Source organism: Panthera leo, chromosome D2, assembly GCF_018350215.1.
Source record: "Panthera leo isolate Ple1 chromosome D2, P.leo_Ple1_pat1.1, whole genome shotgun sequence".
NCBI lineage: Eukaryota > Metazoa > Chordata > Mammalia > Carnivora > Felidae > Panthera > Panthera leo.
In genome coordinates, this window is record NC_056689.1 from 58,351,037 (window position 1) to 58,368,205 (window position 17,169).

The 17,169-nt window shown below is 36.8% G+C and overlaps 1 protein-coding gene across 5 annotated transcripts in view; it reads right to left on the reverse strand.

Moving 5' to 3' along the window:
- CHUK (component of inhibitor of nuclear factor kappa B kinase complex) overlaps positions 1–17,169 on the reverse strand; it is a 40,816-nt gene that overhangs the window by 7,297 nt on the left and 16,350 nt on the right. For all 5 annotated transcript variants that reach the window (XR_006194796.1, XR_006194795.1, XM_042909128.1 and 2 more), the window contains 7 exons: positions 15,528–15,722; positions 14,457–14,559; positions 12,132–12,255; positions 11,574–11,725; positions 9,709–9,770; positions 8,636–8,745; positions 3,822–3,871 (listed from right to left, as the gene is read on the reverse strand). Coding sequence is in view for 3 of the 5 variants with exons in the window: in XM_042909128.1 (XP_042765062.1) it covers positions 3,822–3,871; positions 8,636–8,745; positions 9,709–9,770; positions 11,574–11,725; positions 12,132–12,255; positions 14,457–14,559; positions 15,528–15,722 (796 nt within the window). In the remaining 2 variants the exon portion in view is untranslated. The remainder of the gene's footprint in view (positions 1–3,821; positions 3,872–8,635; positions 8,746–9,708; positions 9,771–11,573; positions 11,726–12,131; positions 12,256–14,456; positions 14,560–15,527; positions 15,723–17,169) is intronic.

Sequence of the window (17,169 nt, forward strand, 5' to 3'; positions counted from 1 at the left end):
TATACTACCATCTCCTCTGTGGTCATTATTGATTCACAGGTTTTCACTTCTGCTCTGGATTCTTTTTTTTTTCTGCTCTGCATTCTTAATAAATGTTATGGATCAGCAACATCTTCCATTGCACATACCAGCTTTTAAAAATCATTAGCGTAGTCCTTAAATCTATGCCCTCATCACCTCTTCTGTTAACCCCATCACTTCTGTTAACAGTTAACCCCACTTACTTTAGGATGGGAGGCCACAAGGCAGTAAGACTCTCAACCTTCCAACCCCTACACTCACAAAAGTGTGGGTACCCACACACTCACCCTCAGTGGTAGCAAGCCTAATTGCTCCCACTATTCTCTGGAGTCAGCCTCTCAAGCTTGTTCAGGGACCAGCCCCTGTTCAGGGGCCCTTTACTAAGAAGTTTGTTTGTTTATTTAACATTTGTTTATTTTGGGGGAAGAAAGAGAGCGTGCGTGCGCCCAAGTGGAGACAGCCAGAAAGAGGGAGACAGAGGATCGGAAGCAGGCTCTGCGCAGTGAGCACAGAGCCCGACCCAGGGCTTGAACTCAAGAACCGTGAAATCATGACCTGAGCCAAAATCAAGCGTCAGCTGCTTAACCAACTGAGCCACCCAGGCACCCCTAAACTAAGAAGTTTAAGTATTTATTTACTTACTTAAGAATAACAACAAACTTGTTACCTATTAACATATTTTTATTAAAAACTATTTTCCAAAAACTTTTAGTGAGAAAACTGGCCTTATTTTACCTTTCTGCAAGTTTTTTTTTTTTTTTAATTTTTTTTTTCAACGTTTTTTATTTATTTTTGGGACAGAGAGAGACAGAGCATGAACGGGGGAGGGTCAGAGAGAGAGGGAGACACAGAATCGGAAACAGGCTCCAGGCTCCGAGCCATCAGCCCAGAGCCCGACACGGGGCTCGAACTCACGGACCGCGAGATCGCGACCTGGCTGAAGTCGGACGCTTAACCGACTGCGCCACCCAGGCGCCCCACTGCAAGTTTTTTTAATCTCACCACTGATCTCATCAAAAAAGTTAAAGTATTGAGAAGCTGACAAATTTCAGTTGATGGGTACCAGTTTTCCTAAATTTGAATTTTTTGCATGAAATATGGAATTTTATCACAGACAACTAACATTGTTGGCTTTTTCCCTTAAAGTGGTGGTCATGCTTCATTAATTTTTGAGAAAATGCCTGCCACAGTGGCTTTAAGAAAAATATCAGACTTTAGTATGTAGCAGAAGCACTTTAGGAGTACTTCCTGTTTCATCACACAGAATATTTAAAAGACATATACCCAAGGGTTGAGATTTAAATAAAATTCTTAGTATTTTATCAAGGACACACTTAAATGAAACTTTTTTTTTTTTTTAACTATGAATGCATAGTGGTGAAAAGTATGACTACCTGCATAGATGGTACTAGTGCGTGGATTAATGCTAAGTAAGGAGTAAACCATTTACCCACCAATGCTTTTGTAGCATCAGTGAAAATGTCAACATAGTGAAAAAGGCAAATAATGTCTTAGTGTTATGAAACTAGTTTTGACCTCATTGACTCCCTGAAAAGGTTTCAGGAGTCCTCAGGGGTTCATGAACCAGACATTGAGAACTGCTGGTCTAGACTGACTGGCTTCTCTATTTCTTACTGTCTCATTCCTTCCTCACCCTTCTATAATCAGATTTCTGTTCCCAAAAGGCCATATTTTGTCAAGATCAACAGTGATGTCCAAACTGGTAAGCTGAACGAATATATTCATCATCATTTTTATTACCCACACCCTCTGTAGTATTTCACCCTACTGAACACTTTCTTTTTGAAACTCTCTCTGTCCTGTTCCTATCATATCATTCCTTCTACATATTCTGGTCATTTCTCAGTCACCTTTGGAGGCTCTTCTCCTTTTAGCCATTTCTTGAATGTTGGTATTCCCTGGGATTCCATCCTTGAGGATACTCAACCTACTTTTTCAGGATAATTACTCTACTCCTATGGCTGATCACTCTTAAATGGCTACATATCTATCCCCAACTTGTTTACTAAATCCATATACATATATATGGGTGTGTGTGTATGTGTGTGTATTTATATATACATACCTACATATATATATATTTAATACTGTTTATTAGACATGTCTACTTGAATATCCAACTGACACCCTAACATCAACATGTACAAAAATGAATTCATCTTCTTTTCCCATCAAGACCATCATCCATTCTACACTTCCCATTATAGCAAGTGGTCCTGCTGACCATGTACACCTAGCTGCCATAGAATCTTGAGAGGCATCATGACTCCCTACTCCAGCCCCAGCCACCCATATTCAATCCATCACCCAACACTATCAGTTCTACCTCCTAAATGTCTCTCTTGCCCTTACCCTCCTCTCACCCAGCATCTACAGCTCAGGCTCTCTACCTTAGCTCATGGCCCACTCTATACTGAGTTATGATTATTTCAATAGCCTCATAACCAATGCTGGTCTCCAGTGCAGACACATTTTAATCCATTATGTGAAATACTACCAGAGCAGTATTTCCAAAATGCTTCTGATCAAGCCATTCTCCTACTATAAAACTTTTTAAGGTTTCTCTTTGCCATCATGATGAAATCCAAACTCATTACCATAACATACCAGATCCTTTATGATCTAGCCACATCTGATTCAGCCTTTCTCTCCTGAAACTCTACAATCCAACCACTGCATTTCTTCAAACATGCTAAGTATTACACGTACATGTCTTTATTGATTATATTTGTATATACAAGAGTCCATCTCCTTTCACTTAGCTATTGCTACTTATCCTTTAAGGCTCATCTCAGATGTCATCTCCTACAGGAAACCACCTCTAACTACCCCTGACCCCCAGGCAGGGTTAGGTATGTATCTTATATATATACCTCAAAAATGTCTGTAGAAATAAACTGAACAAATTCCACACCACCAAAAACCAATGTAAAGGACATCATGTTATTTATTAAAATAGAATTTCATATGTATATTAATTTGCATGTTTATAAATTTTAAAGTATAAAACATATCTTTTATTTTACTTATGTATTTGTAATTTAGGTATATGTAGCGAATTAGGGCACAGGATTCACCTTTTCAGTTCTTGTAGATACATACTTTATACTTTCCAAGGCATTATCACAAACAGTCTCTCAAATATATCACTATACACATTCACTGAGTTAGGAAAGCTAGGTTTCAGCCCCATTTTGTAGAAGAGGAATATGAGATACAAGAAAATTAGGTATGTCGTCAATAAAGTGCCCAATCTGGAATTCAAGCCTTCCAGTTATCACTCCAATGCTCTTGCCAATAGATCATGCTCTGTATTCAGCAGCTGTTCAACACGAATTGTTTTGCCAGTGTAATAAGCAGTAGTGAGGTGCAGACGAAGGCATCATTTTCAAGGTATACCTACTTTGGCCTAGCACATGGGCCTTCTGCTGATCATTCCACACCTGAACCCGCCATATCAAATTCTTTCCAACCTCTCTAATCTTAAGCGGCACTTATTTTTTCCATCTTTCCACACATTTTCTTGCTTCCTTTTACCCTTCTTTGAGTCCCTTTTTTTCTTTCATTCCTTCCTTGCACTTCCCTTTAAAAATTTTTCTGTTTTCCTTGTTGCTTTGCCTTCCTATCCCTTAAATCCCATATGCTATACCATAAACATATCTATAGCAATACCAAAACTAGAATTTATCCTGCAGCTTGTTTAAAATCCAATCCCCTGGATTTGTTAAGTTTATACTAGTTTCCTAAAATGCCTGTGTACAGTGATAAAAGTGTCTTACCTGAAGGTCTGTGCTTTAACTGCTTATACAGATCAATGGCACGCTGTTCCCTAGGAAAGAGAAACCAATAAGCAACCTTATTGATAAGAATGTGGTAACTGCAGGAGACTTAAATACTCCATTTACAACAATGGACAGACCATCTAGACAGAGAATAAATAAAGAAACAAGGGCCCTGAATGATATATTGGATCAGATGGAGTTGATAGATATATTTAGAACTCTGCATCCCAAAGCGACAGAATATACTTTCTTCTCAAGGCACATGGAACATTCTGCAAGATAGATCACATACTGGGTCACAAAACAGCCCTTCATAAGTATAAAAGAATTGAGATCATACCATGCACATTTTCAGACCACAATGCTATGAAACTTGAAATCAACCATAGGAAAAAGTCTGGAAAACCTCCAAAAGCATGCAGGTTAAAGAACATCCTACTAAAGAATGAATGGGTCAACCAGGCAATTAGAGAAGAAATTAAAAAATATATGGAAACAAATGAAAATGAAAATACAACAATCCAAATGCTTTGGGATGCAGCGAAGGCAGTCCTGAGAGGAAAATACATTGCAATCCAGGCCTATCTCAAGAAACAAGAAAAATCCCAAATACAAAATCTAACAGCACACCTAAAGGAAATAGAAGCAGAACAGCAAAGACAGCCTAAATCCAGCAGAAGAAGAGAAATAATAAAGATCGGAGCAGAAATAAACAATATAAAATCTAAAAAAACAGTAAAGTAGATCAATGAAACCAAGAGTTGGTTTTTTAAAAAAATAAAATTGGTAAACCTCTAGCCAGGCTTCTCAAAAAGTAAAGGGAGAGGACCCAAATAGATAAAAATCATGAATGAAAATGGAATTATTACAACCAATTCCTCAGAAATACAAGCAATTATCAGGGAATACTATGAAAAATTATATGCCAACAAACTGGACAACCTGGAAGAAATGGACAAATTCCTAAGCACCCACACACTTCCAAAACTCAAACAGGAAGAAATAGAAAATTTGAACAGGCCTATAACCAGTGAAGAAATTGAATCAGTTATCAAAAGTCTCCCAACAAATAAGAGTCCAGGACCAGATGGCTTCCCTGGGGAATTCTGCCAGACATTTAAAGCAGAGATAATAGCTATCCTTCTCAAGCTGTTCCAAAAAATAGAAAGGGAAGGAAAACTTCCAGACTTATTCTATGAAGCCAGCTTACTTTGATTCCCAAACCAGACAGAGACCCAGCAAAAAAAGAGAACTACAGGCCAATATCTCTGATGAATATGGATGCAAAAATTGTCAACAAGATACTAGCAAATTGAATTCAACAGCATATAAAAAAAAATTATCCACCATGATCAAGTGGGATTCATTCCTGGGCTGCAGAGCTGGTTCAATATTCACAAATCACTCAATGTGATACATCACATTAATAAAAGAAAAGGTAAGAACCATATGATCCTGTCAATCGATGCAGAAAAAGCATTTGACAAAATTCAGCATCCTTTCTTAATAAAAACCCTCGAGAAAGTCGGGATAGAAGGAACATACTTAAACATCATAAAAGCCATTTATGAAAAGCCCACAGCTAATATCATCCTCAATGGGGAAAAACTGAGAGCTTTCCCCCTGAGATCAGGAACATGACAGGAATGTCCACTCTCACCGCTGTTGTTTAACATAGTGTTGGAAGTTCTAGCATCAGCAATCAGACAACAAAATGAAATCAAAGGCGTCAAAATCAGCAAAGATGAGGTCAAACTTTCACTTTTTGCATATGACATGATACTATACACGGAAAACCCAATAGACTCCACAAAAAGTCTGCTAGAACTGATACGTGAATTCAGCAAAGATGCAGGATACAAAATTAATGTACAGAAATCAGTTGAATTCTTATACACTAATAATGAAACAACAGAAAGACAAATAAAGAAACTGATCCCATTCACAATTGCACCAAGAATCATAAAATACCTAGGAATAAACCTAACCGAAGATGTAAAAGATCTGTATGCTGAAAAGCATAGAAAGCTTTTGAAGGAAACTGAAGAAGATACAAAAAAATGGAAAAACATTCCGTGCTCATGGATTAGAAGAATAAATATTGTTAAAATGTCAATACTACCCAAAGCAATCTACACATTCAATGCAATCCCAGTCAAAATTGCACCAGCATTCTTCTCAAAGCTAGAACAAGTAATCCTAAAATTTGTATGGAACCACAAAAGACCCTGAATAGCCAAAGTAATATTGAAGAAGAAAACCAAAGCAGGAGGCATCACAATCCCAGACTTTAGCCTCTACTACAAAGCTGTAATCATCAAGACAGCATGGTATTGACACAAAAACAGACACATAGACCAATGGAATAGAATACAGCCTCCAGAATTGGACCCACAAATGTATGGCCAACTAATCTTTGACAAAGCAGGAAAGACAATGGAAAAAAGACAGTCTCTTTAATAAATGGTGCTGGGAGAATTGGACAGCAACATGCAGAAGAATGAAACTAGACCACTTCCTTACACCATTCACAAAGATAAACTCAAAATGGATGAAGGACCTGAATGTGAGACAGGAAACCATCAAAAAGCATGATAAAGCAGGAAAAAACCTCTCTGACCTCAGCTGCAGCAATTTCTTACTTGACACATCTCCAGCGGCAAGGGAATTAAAAGCAAAAATGAACTATAGGGACCTCATGAAGATAAAAAAAAAGCTTCTGCACTGCAAAGGAATCAATCAACAAAACTAAAAGGCAACTGATGGAATGGGAAAAGATATTTGCAAATGGCATACCAGACAAAGGGCTAGTATCCAAAATCTATGAAGAACTCACCAAACTCCACACCTGAAAAACATATAAGCCAGTGAAGAAATGGGCAGAAGACATGAATAGACAGTTTTCTAAAGAAGACATCCAGATGGCCAACAGACACATGAAAAGATGCTCAACGTCACTCCTCATCAGGGAAATACAAATCAAAACCACAATGAGATACCACCTCACACCAGTCAGAGTGGCTAAAATGAATAAATCAGGAGACTATAGATGCTGGCAAGGATGTGGAGAAACGGGAACCTTCTTGCACTGTTGGTGGGAATGCAAACTGGTGCAGCTGCTCTGGAAAACAGTGTGGAGGTTCCTCAAAAAATTAAAAATAGATCTACCCTATGAGCCAGCAGTAGCACTGCTAGCAATTTACCCAAGGGATACAGGAGTGCTGATGCATAGGGGCACTTGTACCCCAATGTTTATAGCAGCACTTTCAACAATAGCCAAATTGTGGAAAGAGCCTAAATGTCCATCAATTGATGAATGGATAAAGAAGATGTGGTTTACATATACAGTGGAATACCTACTTTGCAATGAGAAAGAATGAAATCTGGCCATTTGTAGCAACGTGAATGGAACTGGAGAGTTATGCTAAGTGAAATAAGTCAGGAAGAGAAAGACAGATACCATATGTTTTCACTCATATGTGGATTCTGAGAAACTCAACAGAAGACCGGAGAGGAGGGGAAGGGGGAAAAAAACCAAAAACATTACAGAGAAGGAGGGAGGCAAACCATAAGAGACTCTTAAATACTGAGAACAAACTGAGGGTTGATGGGGGTGGGGGGGGAGGGGAAAGTAGGTGAGGGGCATTGAGGAGGGCACCTGTTGGGATGAGCACTGGGTGTTGTATGGAAACCAATTTGACAATAAATTTCATAAAAAAAAAAAAAAAAAAGGAAACAGAAACCATACCTCCGTATGTGAAAAAAATTCAATGATTAATAATCCATAACTTGAAATGAAAAATATTATTTGAATAGAGTATGATCCCATTTTAAAGTAAGTATATATTGGGGCACCTGGGTGGCTCAGTTGGTTAAGCGTCTGACTTCAGCTCAGGTCATGATCTCACAGTCCGTGAGTTCAAGCCCTGCGTTGGGCTCTGTGCTGACAGCTTGGAGCCTGAAGCCTGCTTTAGATTCTGTGTCTCCCTCTCTCTCTGCAAGACCCCCTCTCGCACTTTGCCCTCTCTCTCTCTCTCAAAAATAAACAAACATTAAAAAAAAATTTTGTAAAGCAAGTATATATTGCCAGTGAACATTTTACAGAAAGTATTTCACTGAGTCATAAGCAAGATCTAAAAATGCAAAATTAGAGGCACCTGATGGCTTAGTCAGTTAAGTGTCCAACTCTTGATTTCAGCTCAGGTCACAGTCTCAGTCGTGAGATGGAGTCCCGCCTCAGGCTCTGTGCTGGGCGTGGAGCCTGCTTGGGATTCTCTCTCTCCCTCTGTCCCTACCCCACTCGTGCATGTGCTCTCAAAAAATAAATAAATAAAAATGGAAATTGTATTTATTTCACATCTGCTTTGATCTACCATCACATATACAACATCCTTGCACCAAAAACAATTAAATGGGAAAAAATGATGGCCTGTGATTAGGAAAAAAATTTGAAATTTCTATCCAGACACTTAGGAAGTTAACCTCATTTAGGACATTTAATGGACAATAACTTGGCCCAGAAGTATGTTAAGTAGGGAAAGAGTTTGTAACTTAGAATACTTGAAAAATTCTTAACACTCACATGAAAAGATGTTTTGATTAAAAAAGCAAAGGTCAACCCTGAAATTATTTCCAAAATTTCCTGTGACTAAGAAAAAACTTCCTTTTAAAATATGATGGCAATATATTTGGAGAAAGAAAAACCATAGAAAAGAACAAATACAGGCTTAATCTGCCAGATCTACACAGAAAGAATCGTCTGCTACAAAAAAATTATAGACACTCATACCAATAACACAAGACTTTCTTACAGAGATTCCATCAAGTCTCCCTGACGTCTTCCATAAGGGCTCTTCTGCAGCTCCATGATTTCAGTATGCAGGGACATGATCTGATCCTCCAGGTAACCAATGACACCCACCTAAAATGTGATGAAACACAAAAGAAACGACAGGCTCACCACCACACAAACTGGAAAAGAACTCAGAGAATGACTTGCTGCAACAGTAGAATTAAATGATTTAATACAAAACACCGATGTTGTTCAAGTGTTTTTATCTTTCGGATTCTGGTGCTTAATCTTTCATGCAAGGACAGACTTAATACCTATGTCTCTCTTTTCTCTCCCGACAACAGTAAACTGCTAGTATTTGCTTTCTCCCCCGAGAAGCAAAAAGATAGATGTGTCACTAACAAGACAGAGGGAAAATGGCCATCAAAACCACTGCATCTCAGTTCTATGATTTTTCATTGCCTCTTGTTCCTGACTGCCTTGAAAAAGAATGCAGAAATATAAAGACACTGGATTTCCTACCCAAGGATATCTACTGCCTTACCCATGTCCTTGGGGTAAGTACTGGCATCCAGGAGAGTAACAATTTAGTGGGACCATGGACAGATGTAACCAGTAAGGAAGGAATATGCCACCTAGAGAATGACCTATAACTAGCATGACCATATATATAATTTATTGTTCAAACAAGCATAATTTTGAGAGTGAAAGGGAGTACTATTGCTAATTATGGCAAGGCAGGTATAAACTAGAACGTATAAACCAGGATGTACAGCTACCCTATCTAACTAATCATAAAAATAACAGTGATAACTACCACTTATTATTTACTCCCATGTAATCTGCATAACTAAAACCTACTAAAACCCTACTACAAAGGTAAGCACATTAATTGGAAACTGAAGTTTAGTGAGCTTTCAGTTTAATCTCATTTGCCCAAAGCCCCTGTTTTATCAACTATGGTACTTCCCTCTATACACACAGAGCATCTACTAGATTTTTGTCTGATATGCAGGAATAACATGAAAAATACCCTACATATCGAAACCAAAGACAATTTCTAAGAATTACAGAATGAGCTAGTGATTTTACCTCAGCATAGTGGATAGCCTTTTCTTCCATTTCCTTCCATGCTTTTAACATTTTTTCTGAGGCTAAAAAAAAAAGTCTTAATCGGTTATCTCAGAAATAGCCACAGCTTTAATTACTGACCTACCCACCTCCTTGCCATATCAACATCAAAAATATATAGTTATAGGTTGAACTGTCCCTCAAAAAGATATGCTGAAGTCCTAATTCAGTACCTCGGAATGTGATCTCATTTGGAAATAGGGTCACTGCAGATGCAATTAACTAAATTAAGATGAGTTCATCCTGGAGTAGGGTGGATTAATCCAGTATGACTAGTATCCTTATAAGAAGAGAAGAGACACAGAGGCCCAGACATATGAAGGGAGAGCTCTATTTTGACGACAGAGGGAGAGATTAAAGTGCTACAGCTACAAGCCAAGGGACACCAAGGACTATTGGCGTGAGAAGCTAGAAAGAAGCAAGGATTTTTCCCTACAACTTGCAGAGGGGATCATGGCCCTGCCAACATCTTGATTTTGGATTTTCAGCCTTTGGAACTGTGACATGGCAAAAATTTCTGTGGTTTTTAGAATTTCTAATTCAAATGGTTTTCTCTTAAAAAAATGAAAAAAATAATACATGAACATGATTTTAAAAAATCAAATACTATAAAACAGAAGACAAAAAGAAAACACTCTCTCCTCCTCCCCTCCACCGTAAGGGATCTTACTATTAATCACTTGTTACACAGACACCTACACTTTACCCTTATAAGAGAGACCATCTATATATACTTTTCTTTCTTTTTTTTCCCCAACTTAAAACATCACTGCCGTTAAAGACCCAAGTGATCTTTTAATATCAGTACACATGTCTATGTCATTCTTTTTTAACAGCTGTACAAGGTATGCCACTGACAAGTCAAAGATAATTTGATGTGGGGTGCCTGGGTGGCTCAGTCAGTTAAGCATCCGACTCTTGATTTCGGCTCAGGTCATGATCTCATGGATGTGAGATCGAGCCCACATTGGGTTCTGTACTGGGTATGGGGCCTTCTTGGGATTCTCTCTCCCTCTCCCTTAGCCTCTCTTCCACTTGCCCTTGCTCTCTCAAAAAGCAAAAAAATAATTTGATGAAATAATTATAGTGTTTTGCCATTCACCAGAATGCCTATTATACACAAATAGAAATAAAACACTAATCATAGAACCAACTCTAGTAGATAAACTTATTACCCAATTGGACACTGTTGATCATTTATTCTAAGACACACATACCTTGCTTAAGACAAGTTTACAAAGAGGATTTATGATAGAAAACAAATAATGGTGGTGACCCCTTCAGCTTATTATTTGAATTTTAGATCTGTTTTTTTACATTTCCTTAATATAACTGAAGAGAGAGAGCCTGGAGTTAAATATTGAAAAACTGGAGGCTGTGTATTTTTTAAAAATGGGACTCCACAGTAGGTGGTTTGAAAGGAAAACAACCCTGGAATTATTTGTGTTATTATTTATAGAAAGGTAAGTAGTTTAAGATTTCCCTGGCTAAGAAGTCATCCCGATACAGACTTTGGATCTATTTTAAAACTGAGGCTTGAAAATCAAAAGTTCTTAAATTGCCTTTGAATTTTTCTGGAGCTAAACGATTTTAGTACAATTACAGTCCAACTGGGGAGGTGGGGGGCGGAGTAAAGTTGCTAAACTAAAGGTTAAAAGAAAGAGCTACTATTCAGTACAAACACAGTTTATGATGACTTGAGGCGTCCTGTCTCTTCTTCTAACATGAATAGAAGTCAAACAATGGGCTATGAGGCAAGAAGGCAAAATGGGAGATGGCTTCGAGAGACCTGACACTTCTTTCAAACACGTTACCCAAACACTCACATATCCCGTAAGTCATCTGCTCACTGTATCTTTCCAAGTCAAGTTGAATGCTTTTGTGGAAAAACTCCAATTTGGCTTTCAGTTGCTGAGATGCTGAGATCAAAGTGTTCTTCATTTTTGTCAGATTTGCATTATATCTAAGAAGACTTAACCTAAACCGTAGCCAAAAAAAAAAAAAAAAAAAAATTGGTATTTCAGAAACACTGGACAAAAACTTAATAGCTTAAATTGCCATAAACCCAAAGTCTAACTTTCTATTATCAGTCTATGAAAAATAGTTAATTTCTAGAATCAGCTCTCTAAAGACTCCCTACCTGTGATATTCTAAGATAAAACAATCTTCTTATACTAGGACTGTTCAGGAACTACTCTCAAGCCATTGCGAATGGATGATTTCATACCATTAGAAAGAATTCTTTAAGTTTGTTGAGAATATTACACTCCAGATTAGCCCAATATTTTAGTATTGTGTGAATACTGATTAGTGAAAAAAGCAAGATTAATTCTTGAGCATTAATGCACATGACACTGTACTGATAAACAACAGAATCCTCTTACATTGCTGCTCTTTGTCCCTGAAAGAGCCTGCTGTAGTCTTCTTTTAGCCCAGACACATAATGCACTGCTTCAGCCCATACTTTACGTAGCTGTATAATTGGAAGTTGTATTTTGCTGTCCCGTACTATACGTAAGAAGATGGGAAAAAGAAGATGCTTATCATTCTTTGTGATTTCCTGTCCATGCAAATATCATTCCCAAAGATTCTAGAAATGGATGCTAGAAAGAACCAATTGTTAGTGTTTCATTCAGTTCAATATACATTTATCAGCATCTGCAATACACAGCCCTATTCCAGGTATGAGGGGAAATAAAAATGAGTAAGACATAATCATAAAATTTGCAATTATTCTTTTATCTGTCTTTTTTCTTGCTTCTCTCCAGTCGGAAATACTTTTTTTCTTCATTAATCCAAATTCTTTATTTCTTTCAAGTTCTAAATCAAGTCCCAAGTCCTCTATAATCTGCTATGGTCTTTGCTGCCTCTAAATAATAAATTTCATCTCCTGGACTACCAACCCAGCTTCAGGAAAACAGATACAGTAAACAGCAGTTTAATAAGATATGTTCTCTTCACTGCCAGATTTACAAAATTATTCATTGAGGGTTATCTCTTGCCCTTGGTAAAGGAAATGCTAGTTTCTAACACCATGGCAGATATGTGCTAAGTTCAATGAAATTCCATTTTAACATTATGAAATTCTCCAAGATTGAAAGAGATTCATCCTATACTTTAAGGTGGCAATTACATTCTGTTATTCTTTTCCAATGAAAACATTCAGAGAAAGGACACTACACTATGGTTTATATTGAAAAACCGTATTATCTGAAGCAGACTTAAAAAATAATAATAAAGCTATGTACCTGGAAAAATCTCTGTCTCCCCTAATAATTGATAGTCTGAATTAACCTTTCTTCTATTCCATATGCCCATAATTACTCCTGAGATTCCTACAACAGACAAAAACCCCAAACCAAATAAAAAAATATATATAACCCAAACACTTTAAAGAAAAAGTCTAGGGGAGGGGAGCCTTTTCACACACAAAAAAATCATATACATACTTTAAAAAATAAAGTCTAGGGGTGCCTGGGTGGCTCAGTCAGTTAAGCATCTGACTCTTGGTTTCGGCTCAGTTTATGATCTCAGTTTGTGAGTTCAAGCCCTGTGTTGGGCTTTGCGCTATCTGCTTGGGATTCTCTCTCTCCCCCTCCCCTGCTTGGGTCCTCTCTCTCTCTGAATAAACTTTAAAAACTATATTAAAAAAATAAAGTCTAAAATTTGACACTCCAGTAGCAAGAAGCACACCTAGTGCCCAAATCTTGGTTTCTAATACTCCTCTCCGATTAAAGGAACCAGGGGTCCTTAGAGAAATGGCTGATCCTAGGACTGGGGCAAGAAATATACAAGATGGACCTGGAACATCTCTTGCTGCCAGAAAGGAAGTGCTAATAACTAACTAACTAAGTAAATAAATAAATAAAACAAGGAAAAGTCTGAGAAACTGTCACAGCCCAGAGGAGCCAACTAAATGTAATATGGTACCCTGGATCAGATCCTGGAACAGAAAAAGGACACCACATCAAAACTAAGGAAATAGGAATAAAGTATGGCCTTAATTAATAATTGGTTGGTTCTTTACTTGTAACAAATGTACCATACAATATAAGATGTTAACAAATGAGGAAACTATATGTGTTGGGAAGGTGAATAACATAAGAACTCTGTACTATCTGTAAATCTAAATTTACAGATTCACTATCTGTAATGTAAATTTAGATTTACTATCTATAAATAGTAAATAGTTTTTACAAAAAGCTACAAAAAGGTAACACAGATGAAAGATTACAGAATTTTAGCCCCATGCCAGTTGTGTTCTTGATTTTACAATACTGTGCTTGATTTTAGTTTTGGGTATACAGAAATTGATCACTTCTTCCAAAGAAAAGAGTAATTCTTATAGGATAAATGAAAACATTTGAACATTAAGCAGTATTCATACAATAAAATGAAATATTTGAATATGTTTAAATAATGAAGAAGCAACTAGAAAGTAGGCTTAATTAATAGTGGAGATTCATTCTTCTGTGACAGCCCTAACCCACAGAAAGTAAGTCTTCTTCCAAATGAGGGTTTTAGAGTGATTTGACATCTACCATTTCACCTTCCAAACTATATAAGTTCATTTTTAACCACACTTAAAAACCTGAAGTATGAAGTACAGAACAGAAACACCAAAAGACCATTTCTACTAACCATATTGAGTCAAAATAATATTATTTCATGTTTAAACCTCACTCAGTAAATGGGCTATACATACTTACCAATGTAATTTACACAGTCAGATAAACTTCTGGAAGCAAATGGTCCTTCATATACAGTCTTACTTTTATCAAACAAATATACCATATAGCTATCACAGCCTCTCTGAAAAAGAAACAATTAAAAAAAAAAATCCTTGAAAATCCTAGGTTCTCTAAGTACTTAAACATCACATTTCCTAATGTGAAATGCAAATGATTAAGGTCAATGTTTACTAGCATACCTTTTACAAATTTAAGATCTAGACTACTATTTAAGAAAAATGACTGTAGTATGGGCTAAGATGAAAAAGAATCACCAGACCCAAAAGTACAAAAGTAAAGTCTAACAACATATATCCACACAATGAATACTAGTCAGTAATCAAAAGGAATGAAGTTCTGATACATGCTAGTACATGGATGAACGTCCAAAACATGATGCTAAGTGAAAGAAGTCAGACACAAGAGACTACAGACTGTATGATTTCATTTATATGAAATGTTCAGAAAAGGCAAATTACAGAGATAGAAAGTAAATTAGCAGTTGCCTGATGTGAACAGAATGGAGATTAAGAGTTAGTGGACATGAAGAATATCATTGGGACGTAAATGTTTTGAAGCTGATTTATAGTAATGGCTGCACAATTACGTACATTTACTAAAAAAAAAAAATGTACACATGAAATGGGTAAATTACATGAAATACAGAATTTGCCTCAATAAAGTAAAACGACAAAAAACAATAAAAGAGTCACGAGCACAATATTTTACCATCCATCTATCCTCTGGCAGGATCTATGAGACTGCTGGTCTAATTTCAAGGTTCTAGGCTTCAAGTACAAAAGAGGGAAAAAAGAGGGGGGGAGAGAACTGGCACCAAAGAGAAAGTCATACAAAGTTCAAAACATATCTTGTTCACCTTGCAAAGCAATAAGAGAAATGAGCAGGATAAAACTAAAGTAAGAATTATAAGGTGTGTACCATCACCTCCCCCCAGGGGGATTCCAAGTATGCATGAGAAAAATGCAAGGCATTCAATCCCTCTATGCTAACAGACTTCTTATACTTCTAGGTATATTAGAATTCTCTTACAACTCCATCTAGAACACACTGAGAGGCTGGTTTCCGAGGATCCAGAGAAATTCCCGTCTCCGAAAGAAGCTCTTGAGAACCAGTACTTATTCCAGTTTCGCGCTCAATACGAGACTGCAGTGAGTGAAGACTTTCATCAGGTGGTAACAGAAAAGAAATTATCTTTGCAGAAGTCATATTTAGGATGTGTACTATCTGTATAAATAAGAAAAACAATGATTATTGATCATTTACTACATAAAAGATTCAGTGCTAGATACTAAAGGGAATATGAGCAAAAGGTATTATCTTTGCACTAAACAAGGCTTAATCATTTTCCAAAGTGAGATCTCCTTCAATAATTACAAAATAACATTCTGAAAAACGAAGAGTAGAGTTTACTTTTCTGTAACAGATGTTAGTTCCAAAGAATAAAGCTTAGAAACTATAGGCATGTACAGAATCTAGAAATAAAAGCCCTAATTTAGAAAGGCAATATTTATTTATTCTCAGAAACCTATTATAGATCTGGAAGGAAATACTCCCATTTATGAAGTCCCTAATAGATGCCGACCACAGAGTTAGGTGTTTTCACATGACATCCTGTTGATTAGATCTTCTAATTTCCATTTAGGCAAAGAGAGAAACCAGAGCCCTGAGAAGTCTTTTGAAGACAACATGATTTTAAATTCTCTTCCTTCTACTATCCTCAGATAAGCCATACAAAGTTAATACCTATGTTTCTCCAGTGCCTTACATTGACTCCACAGGATAATGGCCAAATAGAAGATATTAAGAAACACTAAGAAAACTAAAATACAAGTCAAATGTACCAAATAATGTACCAAAATATGTAAAATATGTACCAAATATGTACCAAAATAATGTAAAGTATTGTACAGATTCCAAAGGAGTTTGCTTGGTGTGAGGAAAGGGATGCTTTCTAAAGGAGGCAATTATGAGCTATACTTTGGAAAGGATAGAAAATTAGAACAAGAAAAGATCAAAAGAAGAAAGGTTCTTCTAGGTAGAAAACAAGGTAGGCAGAGGGGTAGAAAGAGATGACCATAACCAAAGAATATAAACAACCCAGTTCAAACGTACCTAAAATGATGCCCCTTATAATAGGAGATAAGGCTACAAGGAGACTAAGGCAGATTCTGAACATCAATGTAAGGGTTTGGACTTTATTCAATAAGCAAAGAGGAACTATGGAAGGCTTTCTAAATTGAGAATCTGACAAGCTCAGAATTGTTAAAACATCCAAAGGATAAATCTGACAAAATAATTGGATATGTAATTGGAAGAGAAGGAACAGTCAGACAAGCCACCCCACCTAGGTAACTAAAAAGGTGATAGTACAAGAGGCATAGGAAAAGCTATAGGAGATTTAATGGAGCAAATCTGTTCAGTTTTTAATAAATTAAGTCTTGAGTGCCCGTGGGACCACCAAGGATAGTTATAGAGCAGTGATTAAACACTACAGAAAAGTCACAACTGAGGAAATAAATTTGGAAGTGATCCATATTCAGTTTATAGTTAAAGTTATACAACTAAAGAAATTACTAAAGAAAAGGAAGAAAAAGTAATATGGAAAAAGAAAAAAATTAGGAGAGAGAGACACTTAGGGTATAGTTACACTTAGGGGCATAAAAGAGGAGGC